Raw genomic sequence first — 14,628 nt, forward strand, 5'->3', positions numbered from 1 at the left:
ATTGTATTAATTTTTAAAACTGCCTCTAAGACAACTCTGGACTCACAACCATAAATCTGTACCTTTATCATTTCTGTGCGTTGGGATTCCGGGTCACGGCCAGCCATTGGCAAAATACGTATTTTTTGTGTCTTTGAACATCTGTCCGCAAGGGAAAGAGTCATCTTCCTGTGCGTGGCACTGTCTGTAGAGTGAGGCCTAGGTGAAAACAGTTGTCAAATTAAAAGTATTCTTAGTGAATTTCAGCTTGAGAATGTAGTATGACCAAGTACTTATTTATTTATTTATTTATTATTTATGACATTTCTATGCTGCCCTTCTCACCCCAAAGGGGACTCAGAGCGGCTTACAAGGTATTATATTATTAGCATAGTACAATATCAGTATTATATATTATTATATTGTACTATACCATTATATTATAATATTATTAGTAATATTACATGTAATATAAATATAGAATTATAATATCATATCATTATTATTTGTATTATATTGTATTACATTATAATATTATAAATATTATCTATACAATATCATATTATTAGCATAGTACAATATCAGTATTATATATTACTATATTATACTATACCATTATATTGTAATATAAAATATATGTAATATAAAATATATAATTATAATATCATATTATTATTACTAGTATTATATTGCATTACCTATAATATTATAAATATTATATGTATATACAATATATTATATTATTAACATAGTACAACATCAATATTATATATTACTATATTGTACTATACCATTATATTGTAATATGTACAATTATAATATCATATCATTATTATTAGTATTATATTGCATCTATATAAATAAAAATGTAATGTTCGTTTGTGGGATTAACAGAACTCAAAAACCACTGGGGGAATTGACACCAAATTTGGACACAAGACACCTAAAAACTCAATGTATGTCCTTCACTCATTAAAACAATGAAAAACACAGCAGAAGGGACTTTAATAGCCGCAAAAAGCTAAATGACAATACAGAAAAATACAAGAAGAAAGAGGGAGGGAAGGGGAGGAAAAAAAAAGAAAGAAAGAAAGAAAAGAAAAGAAAAGAAAAGAAAAAAAGAGGGAGGGAGGGAAAGAAAGAAAGAAAGAAGGAAACGGAGAAGGAAGCATGGAAGCAAAGAGAGAAGGAAGGAAAGAGGTAGAGAAGTAAGAAAGGAGAGAAAGAGGGAGGGAAAGAAAAAGGGGGAAGGAAGGAAAGTTAGAGAAGGAAGGAAGCAGAGAAGGAAAGAAAAAAAGGGAAAGAAGGAAGGAAAGAGGGAGCGAAGGAAGGGGGGGAAGATGTAGAGAAAGAGGGAGGGAAGGAAAAAAGGAAAGAGAGAAGGAAGAAAAGAGAGACAGAGGAAGAGAAAGAAAAAGGGGAAGTAAGTAAAGAGATAGACAAGGAAGGAAGAAGAGAAGGAAAGACGGGAGGTAAGGAAGGAAAGAGGGAGTGAAGGAAGGAGGGAAAGAAGGAGAGAAAGAGGGAAGGTTGGCCACAGCAAAGCGCAGTCAGTACAGCTAGTTACATTATAATATTATAAATATTATATGTATATAATATATATATGTATATATATATTATATTATTAGCATAGTACAATATCAGTATTATATATTACTATATTGTTCTATACCATTATATTGTAATATTATTAGTAATATTACATGTAATATAAAATATATAATTATAATATCATATCATTATTGTTAGTATTACATTGTAATATATTGTATGTATATATACCATGTAAGCCGCTCTGAGTCCCCTTCGGGGTGAGAAGGGCGGCATATAAATGTCGTAAATAAATAATAAATAAATATATACAATATATTATATTATATTACATTATATTATTAGCATAGCTCAGGAGACAAGGTGGAACTGTCCTCTGACCTCCTCTCTCTTCATTCTGGCCCAGAGCAGCAGTTGGTGCTGTGGGGAGGGGTCCCAAACGGATGACATATGCAGGAGACAAGATGGAACTGTCTTCCTGGCCCCCCCTCTTCACTCTGGCCCAGAGCGGCAATGGGTGAGTTTACTTACCTAAAGGTGAGTTTCGTTTTGAACACCGCTTGCCCTTGCAGACCCGTTCCCTGTCTGATGAAGAGATGGTTGTGGTCCCCTTGCAACGGCGCTTTGTACACGTCAAACACTTCATTCCCCAAATGCAGAGACATGCTTCAAAAGAAGATGGAAGATTACTGCACAACAACCCCGGAGATCATTTGCTTTGCTTAGAATTGGAAGAACTATGAATATATGAATGTAAGGACATCTTTCTAGCTTTCTTCATCCCACAGCAATGAATGGCCATTTCCCATTTCCTTCTTCTGCAATGATCTGCCAAAACTTCATATACTACAGCCATGTACAGTGTTCCCTCACTACTTCGTGGTTCACTTTTAGTGGACTCACTGTTTTGCAGTTTTTCAATAAATATTAATTTAAAATATGTATTGTTTACACTAAACAGCATGCACTGCTACTTTGCAAGGAGAGGTCAGAGCTGTGCCTCGCAGTAACTCACCTTCCATCAGACCATTTGACTATCCGTGCATTGCTTTCACGAACTTCGTTCCCTTCTTCGTCTCGACGGATTCGCCAGCGTATCGTGTTCTCCACCTGTCAGTACACAAAATCATGATGTGCAGAAGCGTCTTGCAAGCATAACTGCTCAACCAAGACGTTACAGGGTGGGGAAATTAACTTGGCAAATATACCATGAGTTGTTCTTCTGCCAACTGGCTTTGTTCATATTTCTCTCTGTGCGGCCCGCTCTCTGTCCTTATGTTTCGGTTTCTATGTTTTGTGTATGTTTATATGCTTTGATGTTTTATACTTTAATTGTTATGTTGTTTATTTTACTGCAATTTGTATTTTTGTATTGTAATTTGTTGTTTGGGCTTGGCCCCATGTAAGCCGCTCCGAGTCCCCATTGCGGGAGATGGTGGCGGGGTATAAATAATAATAATAATAATAATAATAATAAAAACCTTTATGTGTACCCTGCTACCATCTCCCCAAGGGACTCGGTGCGGTTTACATGAGGCCAAGCCCAAAGTACATCAAACAAAATATCAATAACACAACATTAATAAAACAGACAATAAAATACAAATCATATAAATCACATAAACAAAAAACAATAATCAATAGTGACATATAAACAGTTTTAAAAAATGGACAGGCCAAATGTAATAGATTAACATTTAAAATATGCTGATGCAAACAAGGTAAAATATAACTGGGATAGGATTTTTCAAAGAGAAACGAGGGAACGCAGTCCATCCTAAGTCAGTATAATGCACTGACAAGTGCATTATGAGGGCATATTGCTGAGAGTTCTCCTTATTCAGGGAAGGCACACTGGAACAACCATGTTTTTAGGCTCCTCCTAAAGACTGCCAATGTTGGGGCGTGTCTAATGTCCCTGGGAAGTGAGTTCCAGAGTCGAGGGGCCACCACCGAGAAGGCCCTCTCCCTCATCCCCACCAATCGCACCTGCGAAGGAGGTGGGAGCATGAGCAGGGCCTCTCCAGATGATCGAAGAGATCGTGTGGGTTCCTGTATTATCTCCCCAAAAGGAGGGCCGGTGGATATGACAGTCAAGAGATTTGGGGATCTGTAGTCTATTTTTCCCCCCAGGGGAAATAATAAAGTTTATTATTACTATTATTATTATTATTATTATTATTATTATTATTATTATTGCAATAATGCTCAGCTGCAATGTATTAATGCCTTCAATGAGGTGAAAATGGTCAACACAGGGACCATGATTAGGACTTGGAGCAATGGGTTCAAATTACAGGAAAGGAAATTCCACCTGAACATTAGGAACAACTTCTTGACTGTAGGAGCAGTTCAACACTGCCTCGGAGTTTGGAAGATGCTCAGTCTTGGGCGGTTTTAAGCAGGGGCTGGATGGCCATCTCTCAGGAGGACTTTGATTGTGTTTTCCAGGTTGGACTGGATAGGTCTTGTGGTCTCTTCCAATGTTATGATTCTATGAAACAACCAAGCAGCCTGGAAGGAGAGATGACTCCTTGATGCCATTTTGGCTACTTAATGACTCCACCATGAAAACGAAATTCAAGCCTGACATTGTGATGTCGAAGGCTTTCATGGTTGGAATCAGTGGGTTGCTGAGAGTTTCCTGGGCTGTACAATAATAATAATAATAATAATAATAATAATAATAATCTTTATTTCTACCCCGCCACCATCTCCCCAATGGGGACTCGGAGTGGCTTACATGGGGCTGAGCCCGGACAACATAAAACAACAATAAAATCAAAGCATATACAACAGACAACAACAACATTATCAAAATGACATTTAAATAAATAAATAAATAAATAAATAAATAAATAAAACATTCCAATAAACACAATCACAAGAGATGACAATGGGCGGGCCACATATTCCGGATAAAAAACAATTAACAGACTATGATGAGATAAAATAGGAGCAGGACGTTTAAATGGAACTCATAAAACACACAGAGTTGTGGGGAAGAACATCCTATTTGGAGGGCACGAGCTCCATTAGCCAAAAACATTGAGCGGGTGTGAAAAATCATGCTGAGCACCTACTCGCCAAAGGCGCAGCAGAAAAGCCGGGTTTTGAGGTTCCTTTTAAATATTTCCAGTGAAGGGGCTTTCCTGATCTCCCCAGGTAAAGAGTTCCAGAGTCGGGGGGCCACAGAAGAGAAGGCTCTCTCCCTTGTGCCCACAAGACGAGCTTGTGAGATTGGTAGGGGCGAAAAGAGGACCTCCCCTGAGGAACGAAGGGCCCGGGTTGGTACGTGGAGCGAGATACAGTCACGAAGGTAGGCGGGTTCCAAACTGTTTAGGGCTTTATAGGTGATAACCTGTACCTTGAATTGTGACCGGAAAATAAACGGCAGCAAGTGGAGCTCCTTAAACAAGCCATGTATAGTCATGTTCCAGAAGCATTATCTCCTCAGCATACAATAATAATAATAATAATAATAATAATAATAATAATAATAATCCCCCTTCTGCCTTTATGCAAAGAAAGCACAATCAAAGCACCCCTGACGGATGGTCATCCAGCCTCCGTAATAATAATAATAATAATAATAATAATAATAATAATAATAAGCTGGAAAAGACCCCTTGGGCCATCTAACCCCCTTCATTCTGCCTTTGTGCAGGGAAAACATAATCACATCATTTGTATGTTGTGTTTCTTCATCAGCTTCCTTATGCGGACCGTAGTTCCCTTGACGTCTGGTAAGAACACTTTTCCTCAAACTATCTAACAGACCCACCAAGAAAATACAACAAAAGCTACATTCAGTAAAGGAAAAGAGGGATCTTCTCACCTCTGTAGGCGTCTATCGTAAACCTTACTTACTTTACTTACTTAGGCGATCCCTCATTGGCCGAGTAGGATAGTCTTCCTGGATCAGTGTTCTGGTGGGTCTGGAGGTGACTGTGGAGCCCAATTCTTGATCTGCATCTTCTCCCGCAGTGAGGGCATTGCTTTCCAGGTGGAAGGTGGTCCTGGTTGGGGTTGGCTTGATGCGCCTTCCTCTTGGCACATTTCTCTTTCACCCACCTCTTCAAATTCTGTAGCACTGCTGGTCACAGCTGACCTCCAAATTCTGCAGCACTGCTGGTCACAGCTGATCTCCAACTGGACTGCTCAAGGGCCAGGGCTTCCCAGTTCTCAGTGTCTATGCCAGAGTTTTTAAGGTTGGCTTTGAGCCCATCTTTCAATCTCTTTTCTTGTCCTCCAACATTCCGTTTTCCATTCTTGAGTTCGGAGTAGAGCAACCACTTTGGGAGACGGTGGTCGAGCATCCAGACAACGTGGCCGGTCCAGCGGAGTTGATGGTGGAGGACCATTGCTTCAATGTTGGTGGTCTTTCTTCTTCCAGTACGCTGACATTTGTCTGCTTGTCTTCCCAAAAGATTTGCAGGATTTTCCAGAGGCAGCGCTGATGGAATCGTTCCAGGAGCTGCATGTGACGTCTGTAGACAGTCCACGTTTCGCAGGCATATAGCAGGGTTGGGAGGACAATAGCTTTGTCCACATGCTTGTGGGTTTCGCACAATCACAGTAACGATAACAATGGGCGGGCCACATATACAGGATAAAACAATTAAAAAGTTGTAATGAGATAAAAAATAGGAGCAGGACATTTACGGGGAACTCAAAAAACTGGAAGAACATAATTTCAATGCATACCTTCAGTTTTAATCTTGTTCTACCTTCTTCATCAAGCATCTCCTCGTCTTCAAATTCATCTTCATAATACTGAGGATCAAAAGGCCTGTAATAAAATTTAAAATGCTAAAAGCCACTCTGTTGTTTCATTTTCCCCCCCAACAATACAGGAATATTTGCTTTGAGGTTTGTGCATATGATAGTTTTGTTTTGTTTTTTTTACCTAGGTTCCACGCTGAGGAAGTTGGGAAGCTTCACAAAATATAAATCATTTCCTAAATCTGTGTTTACTTTTGGAATTTCTACTTCTATTCGCGTTTCTGGAACAGGTTCTTCTTCCTGCTGGTCCTCGTTCAACCCATTCTCATCCTAATAAAATAGAGGCAAGGAGTAAATTACTATATATACTCAAGTATAAGCCGAACTGAATGTAAACTGAGGCACCTAATTTTACCACCAAAAAATGGGAAAACTTATTGACTCAAGTATAAGTCGAGGGTGGGAAATGCAGCAGCTATTGGTAATACAAAATAAATATAGATACCAATAAAATTACATTAATTGAGGAAACAGTAGGTTAAATGTTTTTCAATGTTTACATAAAACTGTAATTTAAAATAAGACTGACCAACTTTGATTAAACCATTATTCTAACCTTTTTCAGTGTCAATGTGCTTACGTATCCCTCCAATAATAATAAAGAAAGTAAAATAATAAATGTAATAACAACAATAATAAAGTAAAATAATAAATGTAATAATAATAATAAATTGAGTAAAAGAAATGTAATAAAATAATAATAGAGTAAAATAATGCAAATGTAATAATGCCAATAATAGAGTAAAATAATAAATGTAATAACAATAATAATAAAGTAAAATAATGCAAATGTAATAATGCTAATAATAGAGTACAATAATACATGTAATAACAACAATAATAAAGTAAAATAATAAATGTAATAACAATAGAGTAAGATAAATGTAACAAAATAATAATAGAGTAAGATAATGCAAATGTAATAATGCCAATAATAGAGTAAAATAATAAATGTAATACAAATAAAGAGTAAAATAAATGTAATAAAATAATAATAGAGTAAAATAATGCAAATGTAATAATGCCAATAATAGAGTTAAATAATAAATGTAATAACAACAATAATAAAGTAAAATAATAAATGTAATAATAATAATAATAATAATAATAAATAGAGTAAAATAAATGTAATAAAATAACTTTGACTCAAGTATAAACCAAGGGTAGCTTTTTCAGCCTAAAAAGGGGCTGAAAAACTAGGCTTATACCCGAGTATATACAGTACATAGGGAACAGGACTTTCATTCTATATTCTGTACTATTCAGAGGTTTATATTAGCCCAACTCCTTTTGATAAGATCAAGGATTACTTTGGCACTTTTATTCAGAATAATTAGAGTAAACAAATCTACTTTGCAAATGAAGCTATCAATATCTTCAAGGGCTAATTGTCTGCCTGAGATGCGATGTTACAAAACTACTTACAATGGGCTGCCCTGGAGTTGGAGGCTTCTCTTCCCCATCACTCCCTGAAGATATGTCATCCGCTCCTCCAAACAGATCCATTGCATCCCTGTTATCTTGCCCAAAGAATAAGACAGAAGCAGCATTATTTTGACCTCCCATATCGTGTGTTGTGACTCATTTTGATTCTGAGTCTGAAACTGAACCCTGTGGGTCTTGTTAGCCAGAGTTCCCTGATGAAGAGGATGATGGGATTCAGATTTCTGTTGTACTGTACTTCAGACAGTACAACAGGGGAAACATCAAGTCAGTTCTCAAGGGAAAAGAATGTCAGTAGGATAGATGATGGCCAGGTGGAGTTGTCTTCGCCTCCCCAACCTTCCCACGGTGATCTAGTCCAGCTGAACCAAGATAAAGAAAGCCTTGAAGATAGTGAAATAATGAGCAGGCAAGAACGCTTAGAATTAAGGGTCTGAAGGAGCTCTCGCTTAGCTGGTAAGCGAGAAGCCAAGTCGGCCAAGGGTCATCGCAATGTGATCATGATTGCAAAGCGTATTTAGCCTTCTGGATGACAAACGGGAGTTGTCAGTTCAACGTGGCTCTTTCCATGCAAAGTTATATGGATTAACCTTGGCTTTAAACAGCATGCTTTTGGCTTCCTGAATCTGGGATTTTGGGTCTTGTGTTTCACTGTTTTACCATGGACTCTTGTTTGACCATTGCCTAAGGATTATGCTTCATGTTTTTGCCTCTGGATCTTAGGAACTGTGTTTTTGCATTTAAGCCTCTGTCCTGCTTATGGAACTTTTACATTTCTTATTCTATGTTTTGACTTTGCTTCTTTCTCAATAAACTACAAGATCTACAGGTAGAAAAGACAGAGTGGGGAAGAGGTTTGTATTTTGATTGACTGCTCTGTGTGCAAATCCCAAGTTAGCCATAACCAGTTTCTCACTTTCACACAGTATAATCTATCTGACGGGGCTGCTGAAAGGTTCAAAACAGGGTTATATATCCCATTTATACATTTTATTGTAATTGTACCTAATGGGCACAAATTTATTGCTGGTTCTTGGCATCCTGGAAAACAGCAATTGCCAGTCCTTTGCATTATATGACCTAGAAGAACTAGTACACGTGATTCTGCCCCAGACCATTTATATTTAAAGCAATAACCTGAGTAATAGTAATAATAATAAAACTTTATACCCCGCCACCATCTCCCCAAGGGACTCGGAGCGGCTTACATAGGCCAAGCCCAACAACACATCAGTAAAAACTACAAGCAATAAGCAAATAAAACAATACATTTAATATAACTTTATTTGCCCTTTTGATATGTTTTTATCTTTTACCTATTAGATATCAAATGAGATCCTAACACCACCACCTCCATCTTTTAAAATTCCAGTGCTTAAATTACTCTGTTTGTCATATAGAGACAAAATAATAATAATAATAAGAAGAAGACTTTATTTATGCCCCTCCACCATCTCCTCAAGGGGACTTGGGGCGGCTTACATGAGGCCAAGCCCAACAATACATCAGTAAAAACAACAAAGCAATAAGCAACAATGCAATTAATATAACTCGCATATAGACAATAACACACAAAGATTTAAAAATCTATGGCCGGGCTAGATGTAATAGTTAAAAATTTAAAAATAAACGCTGGGCATGAACAGAGGTAGGATGTATCTGGTAGAAGGTTTTTAGAAGAAATGTAGGGAGAGCAATCCAATGGGTGATTAAAGTGCTTCTCAGGATATTTGCAGGGAATTGTTTCCTTTATTCAGGGAAGGCACACTGGAACAACCACATTTTCAGGCTCCTCCTAAAGATTGCCAATGTGGGGGCTTGCCTGATATCCTTTGGGAGTGAGTTCCAGAGTCGGGGGGCCACCACCGAGAAGGCCCTCTCCCTCGTCCCCACCAATCGCGCCTGCGAAGGAGATGGGAGAGAGAGCAGGGCTTCTCCAGATGAACGAAGAGATTGTGTGGGTTCGTACCCAAAAATGTGGTCACGCAGGTAGGCCGCGTTTCTGTATACAGTATATTCTGGCCCTCCAACAGTTTGAGGGACTGTGACCTGGTGTAAACATTAAACTAATCTGGGATTCTGCTATAGCAACACATCCAACGAAGTGATTTAAAACCAGTATAAAAAAAGATTAGGACTAAGTACATGCATGTGCCCTTTTTAGTGGTAACATTTTGTTCATTTCCATTGCAGAATGTTTGGAGGGCCCTGGGAATGAACACCCCACTTCTGCTCATGCTGAAAACAAGGAGCGCCACTGCTTACCTTTCTGTCCTTCTGCATCACTCTCCATTTCGGAATCTGATGCTATTTGCTTCTTACGCTTCATCTGTGGCATCTCATCATCACTGTCACTGCCTCTTGCGGAATCTAAGAAATATCAAAGTTAGTTCCACTGGAACTCCTACAAGAGGGACACTCGCCAGATGGTTTAGATTACAACTCCCACAATCCATGACTACTGGCTAGGCTGACTGAGGCTGATAGCCATTGAAGGCTGGCAGCAGACATGGTAGTCAGTGGAACCGGAAGAGGACTGTGAGGGGGAAAGTTAGGCTATTATTATTATTATTCTACATTTATAGCCCACCCTTCTCATCCCAGTGGGGGACTCAGGGTGGGTTACAATCCATGGCATACAATGCTGCATTACACATATAATAATAAACATAACATATGAATTTAAACAATTAACATATCAATTTAATAATAAACATGAGATAATAATTTAAATATAAATACAATAACAAGCTTAGAAGTAATACAAATAGAAATGCAATTAAAAAAAGCTTAAAAGTAAACATACAATAATTCAAATATAAATACAAAAAAGAACTACCCATTCACACTTACCAGATTTGTGTTCGTGTTCTTCCTCATCCTCCGAGAGTCGGTGCTCATCATCCGAATGCTGGGGCCTCTCATCGTCTGAGTTCTGCATCTTCTCCTCATCAGAACGCTGCGGCCTTTCGTCTTCATCATCCGAATTTTGCACATTCTCTTCGTCGGAATGTCGAGGCCTTTCCTCTTCGTCGGAATTCTGCAGCTTTTCCTCATCCGAGACTTGAGGCCTCTCCTCGTCATCCGAAATGTGCATTTTCTCATCATCCGAATGCTGCAGCCTCTCTTTATCGTCTGAAACCGGAAGCCTCTCCTCATCATCGGAGATTTTCTCTTCGTCATCCGAGTGCTGCAGTCGTTCTTCTTCGTCTGAGATCTGGAGCTTGTCCTCGTCGTCCGACTGATCACTCTTGTCTTCCCTCCCCCATTTCTCATCTTCCGAGTGTCCTTTCTCAGACCCTTCTGCCTCCGAGTGATGGCTGCCATCCTCTGATCGGTGGTCCTCATCTTCATCTTCATCGTGACCAGCTTCGGAACCGCTGTGCTGGTCGGCATCTGACTGGTCGCGATCCTCCACTTCGGAGTGTCCGGAGACTTCAGAGGGATTGTAGGATCTTTCTGACTGGTTTTCACTACCGCTGTGATGAGAAACACCATCATCCTCACTGTCATCCCCAAACAATTCTTTATTACTGGGTTTTAAAGCCTCCTGATCATCCTCTCTTTCGCTTTCACTACCGGAAATATTACTGACAGAACCAGCATTGTCCTGATCAGAATCGGACTCAGAGCCCGAATCAGAATCTGTCAAGGAAAACAAAATATGAAGCAGTAATATTAACCAGTGATAATTCACATTGGTTTTGCTCTCTGAGTTAGCATCATCATGGCCTTTGTTTGTTATCTTTTGCTTTCGGTTTGCTTTGAGGGTACTATTTTGTCATGGCCCTGGGCTTGTATAATAAGCGACAGAATATTAACGAGATAAGGAAAATCAGGTTTTATATCAAACTATCATATATACCAAGCGTGGGCAAACTTTGACCCAGTATTTGACCCAGTATTTTGGACTTCAACTCCCACAATTCCTAATAGACTGCTGTTAGGAATTGTAGGAGTTGAAGTCCTAAACACTGGGACTTTATATGCCACCTTTCTCACCCCGAAGGGGACTCAGAGCAGCTTACTATATATATGTATGTGTGTGTGTGTGTGTATACTATATAAATAAAAATGTAATGTTCATTTGTGGGATTAACATAACTCAAAAACGCTCCCGCCTGCTGGCAGGGGCGCAGGTCAGACGAGGGCCGCTTTGCGCAAGGCCTTGCCTTGCGTGAGGCCTCCCTCACCTCGATCACTCTCCTGCCGGCCGGCAGCAAGAGACTCCATGTAAGGCCAGGCCAAGTGGGGGATCCTCCTGTGCCCGGCTCTCATCGCCTGTCGGGCTTCCTGGAGGCATGAGCCTCCCTGCCGGATCTGGGCTCAGACTCCAAAATGCACCAAGTAACTGCAACTCCCAATTGTCAAGGTATGTATATTTTCCCCAAACTTCTCCAGGATTTTATGTTAGTCATGGGAGTTCTGTATGTCAGGTTTGGATCAATTCCATGATTGTCAGAGTTCAGAATGCTGTTTAATGACAGGGGAACTATATTCCCAAGCAACTGCAACTCCCAAATGTCAGGGTCTATTTTCCCCAAATGTTTCCAGTATTTACTGGAAGCGTTTGGTGGGCATGGACCTTGAGTTTGGGAATTGTAGTTCACCTACATCCAGAGAGCACTGTGGACTCAAACAATGACGGATCTGGACCAAACTTGGCACAAGGACTCAATACGCCCAAATATGAGCACAGATGGAGTTTGGGGGAAATAGACCTTGACATTTAGGAGTTGTAGTCACTGGGATTCACAGTTCACCTACAATCAAAGAGCGTTCTGAACCCCACGAATGGAGAATCAGGGCAAACTTCCCACACAGAACCCCCATGACCAACAGAAAATACTTAAGGCCATCCAATCCAACTCCCTTCATCAGGGCAAGAAAACGTAATCAAAGCCCTCCTGACAAAGAGCCATCCAGCCATAGATATAGATAGATAGATAGATATGATTCACACACACAGATATAGTATCATAGATTTGAAAGGGGCCCCTAAAGAAGGACAATGATATCTTGCATGTTCCAGGGTGGGCAAACCAGACGTTCTCCACATCAACACTGACAAAGAAACAGCAAGAAATATGTGAGAGGAAGCCACAGGGAGGAGGGAGCAAGCTTGTTTTCTGCTTCCTTGGAGACTAGAACGTGGAACAATGGCTTCAAACTACAAAAGAGGAGATTCCATCTGAACACGAGGAAAAACTTCCTGACTGTGAGAGCCATTCAGCAGTGGAACTCTCTGCCCTGGAGTGTGGTGGAGGCTCCTTCTTTGGAAGCTTTTAAGCAGAGGCTGGATGGCCATCTGTCAGGGGTGATTTGAATGCAATATTCCTGCTTCTTGGCAGGGGGTTGGACTGGATGGCCCATGAGGTCTCTTCCAACTCATTGATTCTATGATTCTATGATGGCTCCTTCTTTGGGGGCTTTTAAACAGAGGTTGGATGGCCATCTGTTGGGGTACTTTGAATGAGATTTCCCTGCTTCTTGGCAGGGGGTTGGACTGGATGGCCCATGAGGTCTCTTCCAACTCTTTGATTCTATGATTCTACAGTTTACCCACGAACATAAAGAAATTACATATATTAGAAACCAACACTTCCTTGTTACTTTATTTGCCAGATCAACAGACTGGGCCACACGACTGGGCAGGGGACAGCTAATAAGTTTATATATTTGTTAAAATTGTTCTTCATCTTGATTACTGTATTGTTTTAAATGTTTCTTTGCACTACAAATAAGATCTGTGCATTGTGCATAGGAATTCATTCATGCTTTTTTCGAATTATAATCCGGCCCTCCAACAGTTTGAGGGACTGTGGCCTGGCCCTCTGTTTAAGAAGTCTGAGGGCCCCTGAATTCAGTTAAAGTGGTATGAAACTGGGTTAATTCCACAGAGTAGAGAGCTTTTAAGTGGGCTTAACTCAGTATGAATTTAAATGCTTAGTTCTTAGGATTTCATACCAGTCATGGTTTGTAGCAACCTAAGTTGTATTTCAAAAGCTTGCTACTTCTTTGCTCACTGAGTTTGCAATGGCTTTCCAATTTGAGTGTTTTTGGAATGGAGGCGAGGCTGTTTCAGGGGTGTTGAGGCCTTGCTGTGAGACCAAATGAGGAATCTTCCTCAAAGGAAGGCTTTCAAGAGGAAGAGTTACCTTTCTGCTCTGGCTCGGTGTCGGCATCACTACCAAACAGCTCCTCCATGTCCGCCATGGCTTCCTTTCCCAAGCTCTAAGTTATGCCGGAAGAAGGCGCTTAGCCCGTGACGCAAACAAACCGCGACGACAGAGGGAGTGGGTGAGAGAAGAGGAAGAGCGCCTCACGCAGGAGCCAGGCTCCGCCTTCTGACGCGACGCAGTAGAGAGGAAAGGGCAGAGCGGCACACACAAAAAACTTCTGCCTCCAGTGGACGCATCTGAAATTGCACCCTCTCTTTGGCTCAGGACTCCACGGCTCCAATGTCCTTTGCCGCCCCCAGTGGCCACGTCGGGAATGGCAGGCACTTTAAAAAATCTTTGTATAGCAGGCATGGGCAAACTTCAGCTTTCAGGTGTTTTATTTAATAATTATTATTTTTATTTATTTATTTAAGACATTTATATGCTGCCTTTCTCACTCCAAAGGGGACTCAGAGCGGCTTACAACACACACACACACACACATTATTATTATTATTATTTCAGTTACTTCTACCCCGCCCTTCTCACCCCCCCAAGGGGGGACTCAGGGCGGTTTACAAAGGAAGGCACAATTCGATGCCTATGTCAAAAATACATACATACATAAAAGCAATTAAACAGTTAACAGGTTAAAAACATCAGTACATAACACAATAGTAAACAATCTCATGGTCAGTGTTCAGAG

The 14,628-nt window shown here is 40.1% G+C and overlaps 1 protein-coding gene across 1 annotated transcript in view; it reads right to left on the bottom strand.

The window, feature by feature from the left end:
- Positions 1-14,058, bottom strand: part of LEO1 (LEO1 homolog, Paf1/RNA polymerase II complex component) — a 28,872-nt gene extending 14,814 nt beyond the window's left edge. Inside the window, exons 1-9 of the mRNA XM_060755554.2 lie at positions 13,920-14,058; positions 10,615-11,406; positions 10,027-10,131; positions 7,744-7,838; positions 6,443-6,588; positions 6,241-6,325; positions 2,549-2,643; positions 2,065-2,199; positions 63-198 (exon numbers count right to left, since the gene is read on the bottom strand). Of these exons, the coding sequence (XP_060611537.2) occupies positions 63-198; positions 2,065-2,199; positions 2,549-2,643; positions 6,241-6,325; positions 6,443-6,588; positions 7,744-7,838; positions 10,027-10,131; positions 10,615-11,406; positions 13,920-13,977 (1,647 nt within the window). The 5' untranslated portion in view covers positions 13,978-14,058. The remainder of the gene's footprint in view (positions 1-62; positions 199-2,064; positions 2,200-2,548; positions 2,644-6,240; positions 6,326-6,442; positions 6,589-7,743; positions 7,839-10,026; positions 10,132-10,614; positions 11,407-13,919) is intronic.
- Between the last annotated feature and the right edge of the window lie 570 nt (positions 14,059-14,628).

This window comes from Anolis sagrei, chromosome 9 (assembly GCF_037176765.1).
Source record: "Anolis sagrei isolate rAnoSag1 chromosome 9, rAnoSag1.mat, whole genome shotgun sequence".
In the NCBI taxonomy this organism is placed as follows: Eukaryota; Metazoa; Chordata; class Lepidosauria; order Squamata; family Dactyloidae; genus Anolis; species Anolis sagrei.